We start from the raw sequence: 5,425 nt of genomic DNA on the forward strand, positions 1-5,425 counted from the left end.
CAGCTATATCTCACTTATTTTTTGCAGATGATCTGGTTTTCTTTGCTGAAGCTAATTCTACTCAAACTAGGGTGCTAAAGAGTTGTCTGGAGAGGTTTTTGCTTTTAGGCAAACAGTGAATTATGATAAGTCTGTTGTTTTCTGCTCTCCTAATACAAGGAAGGAGACAGCTAAGGAGGTAAGTCTGATTTGTGGCTCCCCTCTTACTGAGGACCTTAGTAAGTATCTGGGCATGCCTATGTTGCATTCTAGAATTACTAAATTAACCTATGGCAGTTTAATTGATAAAGTGCATAAGCGGCTTGCTTCTTGGAAGTCAAAGTTTCTTTCTTTGGCTGGTAGAGCAACTCTTATACAAGCTGTCACTTCTGCTGTTCCAATCTATGCTATGCAGACCTCCAAGTTGCCTATTAGTGTTGGGCATGAGCTGGACAAATTAAATCGTAACTTCTTTTGGGGTGGCAGCGAGAAAAAGCTTAAGATCCACCTCTGTCAATGGGATTTAGCTTGTCGTCCTAAGCACAAGGGGGGTTTAGGTTTTAAAAAAACTACTGCCATGAATAAGGCCCTTTTGGCTAAAGTTGGGTGGAGATTACATCAAAATGACAAGGGCTTATGGGCTAAGATCTATGAGTCTAAATATCTTAAAGGGAAATCTGTCTTAGATTCTTCTTTGATGTTTCGACAGGATTGTTCTACCACTTGGAAGGGTGTTATGTATGGGGTGGAGTTGTTAAGGCAAGGTATAGGTTGGAGGGTTGGTAAGGGGGATACTACTAAATTTTGGAAAGACAGTTGGCTTATTGATGAGCCTTTGTTGAAGCATGATGGGGTCTTGCATATTGAGGATATCGATTGCTCAGTCTCCAATTTTTTTAAAGATGAGTGGTGGGATCTGGATAAATTACGAAGAGCTTTAACGGAAGATCTTGTTCAACATGTTGTTAATTATCCTGTGGGTTTTGCTAGTAATTTGCAGGATTGCCAGATTTGGAAAGGAACTGCCAATGGAGTTTTCTCTGTTAAAACGGCTTACAATATGTTCTTTAAGGGTCCCTCATGGCCTGACTATAGTTTCAGTTCTTTGTGGAAACTAAAGATACCTCCTAAATTGAAGATCTTTGCTTGGCTTACTGCGCAAGGTAAAATTCTGTCCAATGAGCAAAGAGTTAGAAGACAGTTGACTCTTGATGCTTCTTGTGGTGTTTGTGAGTGGCCTATTGAAACTACATTACATATTCTTCGTGATTGCTATAAGGCTAGAGATATATGGAATACTATTTTAATGCCTCGTCATCAGGGCCATTTCTTTCAAATGGATTTTCTGCCTTGGTTTCAGACTAATCTTCTCTCCCAGGCAGTTTGCTGTAGTAATATCCCCTGGAGTATGGTGTTCATCTTTACTTGTTGGTATGTGTGGAAATGGAGAAATCACCAATTTTTTCTTCTGATCCTAAACAGCTTATTGTTCGTGCTGTCCATGAGTGGTTTAAGGCTTCTCATGTCTTGAGTAAGCATAATCATAAAGTCCAGGTTGATCTAAAGTGGGAACCTCCTATTTCTGGCCAGTTCAAGTTAAATGTTGATGGGTCTAGGAGGAATGGCTCTGGTCATATTGGTGCTGGAGGTGTTATTAGAAATTCCTCTGGAGATTGGATCAGTGGCTTTGCTGTGAACTTGGGGAAGGGGCAAATTCTTGAGGCAGAAATATGGGGATTATTTTTTGGGTTGAAGCTTGCTATGGACAAAGAGATTAATAATCTTGTTGTTGAAATGGATTCAGCACTTGCTGTCCAGTTGATCCAGAAGCAGGGCCTTACTGATGTTCATCCTCTTGCTGCCTTAGTTGCTAGTTGGTGGGAGCTGATGCATAAGATCAACTGCTGCAGTGTTTATCACCTTTACAGAGAGAAAAACAGTGTTGCTGATTGCTTGGCGACCTGGAGCTATAACTTAGACCTGAGTTTTTATATTTTTGTTGATGCTCCAGCTTGGATTGGGCCTAGTTTGATTGATGATTTGTTAGGAATTACTAGATCTAGGCTAGTTCCTACTGGATTTGCTGGTGTAGGTTGTCTTCTGGGGTTTTTGCCCCCCTTTTTTCATAAAATAAAAATAAAAATAAAAAAACCAAATCTACTGAGCTGTACACTTGGCATAAAACTAGGACATATAAGTCCTACAATGTGTGATGGCATCTAAGCCTTACACTTGTCCAGCTAAGGATTAAACCAGGAAATAATTTACATTTCAACATGGCTCATAGAAACTGGGTTCAATATAATGTGCAGAAGAGGAAAATGTACACCAATTAACAAGTATTTGATGATTGTGTACAAGAAAAATCACATGCACAAAATTCTTTACATGGCATTATTTTGCCTTAAAAGTAACTAGATTGAACTTGCAATAGTTCTAGTTGCGCCAGTAATTTCGCAGTCGTTGATTTCAATCTAGAGTCACCCTTCTGGGCTAGATCAATGAGCACCACCTGAGCAGATTCTCCATAGTTTACTCTGTGTTCCTCAGCTCCAAATATCTTCTCCAATATCCACAGTGCTTTCTTTTGAGCCTTGATGCTCCCTGATTCTAGAACCTTTATGATGGCTGGAATTCCTGACATTTTGGCTATGCAATTGCTTCCGTTTTCCCACATTTCATCGCCCAAGAGTGTCGCGAGGGCACTTAGCGCAGCTTCATCTGCTTCCCTCTCCTTACCTTCCAGTATTTGGATTATTGGAGACACAGCACCTGCCTTGACCAAACAAAATGTGCTTTTCACAAAGCAGTAGCCATTATGAACTTCACAAAAACCATCTGCAGGAGGAGGAACACATGACCACCTTGATTTCCTTGACTTACTTAGAGATGACGAATTCTGTGATAATTGAGCTAGCGAAGTTGCAGCCCTGCATTTAGTAACCGGTGATCCACTCGAGAGTAACTTAACAAGCAAAGGAATTACCCCTTGTTCTGCTGAATAAAGCTGTAATTTCTTATCAGAAGGATTCGTGAACCGAATCAACAGGCCTGTAACGCTTTCTTCTAACCAGCATGTCGTCTCTTTTGAAACTTCAGATCTTGAAGTCAAAATGGATACCATAATGGGCACCAAATTTGCTTTCTTTAACATATCTGTGAGTTTTTTGTCACTAATGGGAAGATGGCTAAGTATGCCAACTGCAGCAGCTTTCTCGCTGTCGAATGTTGATGATGAAATAATATTGATGATTGTTTTGATATAGGTTTCTCCTAGTTGTTCTGTCAACTCTTCAGGCAAATCTTTAGAGAGAGTGTAAAGCAGATTCAAGGCACTGCTCCTGATTTTAATGTTAGTTTCCATCAGGAACGGCAGGAGAAGCTGAATTGCACCATGTTCTTTCATCTTTCTTCTAACTTTGCCTGCTCTGGAATGGGAGGCAATACTATTAAGTGCTTGTAATAGGTGATTTTGAATTACTGGACTTGTGAGATTTAAAAGTGAGAGCATCTGCTGAGCCACATCTGAGTTAACAAGAATAGATTCAGATTCAGCGATCTTTGCAAGAATCAGTGATGCAGGCTCGCGAAGAGTCATAAGCACTGATGTCACAGAGAAGAGGAGCTGAAGCAGAGATGCTACGATGCCCGAACTGATCAACCGGTGGACATTTTCTGTCAGGTTTGACAGATTTTGCAAGGCACTTAAAGCAGATAACTTGGCTTCGAGCTTCCCTATGCTAAACATTCTGACAAGGGGTTCGATTGCACCATCTTCTCCAAGGGAAGCTCTACTTTGATCTGTGAGCTCCATCCTTGAGAGTGCTGTTGCCATCAGAATCTTACTCATGTCAGAACCTGCAAACACATAGAATGCATAGTTTATTAAGTACCCTGGAATTTTCAGGACCGAGGGAGGTTGAAACCTTACCAAAACGAAAAGGGAGGTTAAAAGATCATGTTCTATGTATCATTGACAAAATAAAGTTGGTCTATATGCAGATACTTACTGACGTGCTAAATGGCTCAGCAGTATGATATCTACAGAATCGAAGGACAGTGTATCTTACTGAATTTTTCAGTTCAGCTTTAACTATGTTGTTAAGACCACAAATTTAAGGTCAAATTCAAGTTAAATGTGAATTAGGGATCATCATTTTGCTATATGAACCACAGATAACATATCAGTCATTTCCATCTATATGGAAGTTTTGGAAGTTTTATATTGATAATAAACTGCGGTTAGATAAATTCATGCTATTAAATAATTCTAGAAAGCTCATGATCCAATGTGAAGTTAATATTACGATCATGAAAACCGCATAATCATCAAAGCGAAAAGAGTTGCAAAAGTGAGAGGAAGCTTTTTGATCACCTTCGTTCAGGTACTGCACTAGTGGCTTAAAGTAACCAGCCTCTGCCATATGAAGCGCATTTTGAGTGTTGTTAGACAATGCATTCAACAACTTCCCTGCGTGATGTGAAGCAACAAGGTCATCCCCATTTAGCAAGGCAACCAACATAACTATACACCCTTGAATCCGCCCAAGCCGCCGCCTGACTGACTGAATATCTGAGAGATCCAGCAACAGCCCCACAGCTTCTTTTCTTTCTTCTTCATCCCGTACCAAAGATTTCACAACCGCGGACAAAAACCCAACATCTGCCATCTTCTCCTGCACACTATTTTACAATGTGAGATAACCAATTACCATGAAAATCCCAAATTCTAAATTCAAGATTGACATGAAGAAGAAGAACAAATTACCTTGTTATCAGCATTATCAGAAGCAAGCCTTCTCAATAATTGAACTATACATAGCCGGTTTTCTGAATTACTTGAACTTAACCGATTAAACAGAATCGGAATAACACCTTCATCAGTAATCCATTCACTGCTAACCCTTTTGTCCCCAATCAACTCATTCAATTCCAAAAGAGCAAATTTGAGCTGTTCATCATCACCACACTTTATTTGCAAAGAAACTTCATCAATACCAAAACAAACCCTTTTCTCCTCTTGGATTTCCTCTTCCACTTCAATCTCACTAACAACCTCAGAATCATAACTAGTACTTGCAAATGAGCTCATATCAAACCTGGTGTTCATCAAATCTTTATGTAACACTCCAATCTTGTCCTTCAAATCTGTGGACACTTCTAGACTGGCCAAGAGCACTAGGCCCAATGACCTCCCAAGATCGTGAACCACATCCTCCACTTGTTTGATAAATGATTTTGTCTCTTGGGTTTTGAGTAAAGCCTTGGCTCGCTTAAGCTCTGACCCAAGAGACTCCACAGCCTTTCTCACTGGTGGGTGGTCCTTAAACTTAATGATGTTGTCCATTAAACCATCAAGAATTGGAACTAATTTCTCAACCAATATTTCAAATTCAGCCAGGATTTCTCTTTGGGTTTCTGAGTGTTGAGCCAAAGAACTGACCTC

The 5,425-nt window shown here is 40.0% G+C and overlaps 1 protein-coding gene across 1 annotated transcript; it reads right to left on the bottom strand.

The window, feature by feature from the left end:
• Positions 1–2,137: 2,137 nt before the first annotated feature.
• Positions 2,138–5,419, bottom strand: LOC117620271 (U-box domain-containing protein 44-like). The gene is made up of 3 exons (XM_034350425.1): positions 4,748–5,419; positions 4,355–4,655; positions 2,138–3,837 (listed from the first exon to the last, which is right to left on the bottom strand). The coding sequence occupies exons 1-3, from the start codon at positions 5,324–5,326 to the stop codon at positions 2,384–2,386; spliced, it is 2,334 nt and encodes a 777-aa protein (XP_034206316.1). The 5' UTR covers positions 5,327–5,419; the 3' UTR covers positions 2,138–2,383.
• Positions 5,420–5,425: the final 6 nt, after the last annotated feature.

Source organism: Prunus dulcis, chromosome 2 (assembly GCF_902201215.1).
Source record: "Prunus dulcis chromosome 2, ALMONDv2, whole genome shotgun sequence".
Taxonomy (NCBI): Eukaryota; Viridiplantae; Streptophyta; class Magnoliopsida; order Rosales; family Rosaceae; genus Prunus; species Prunus dulcis.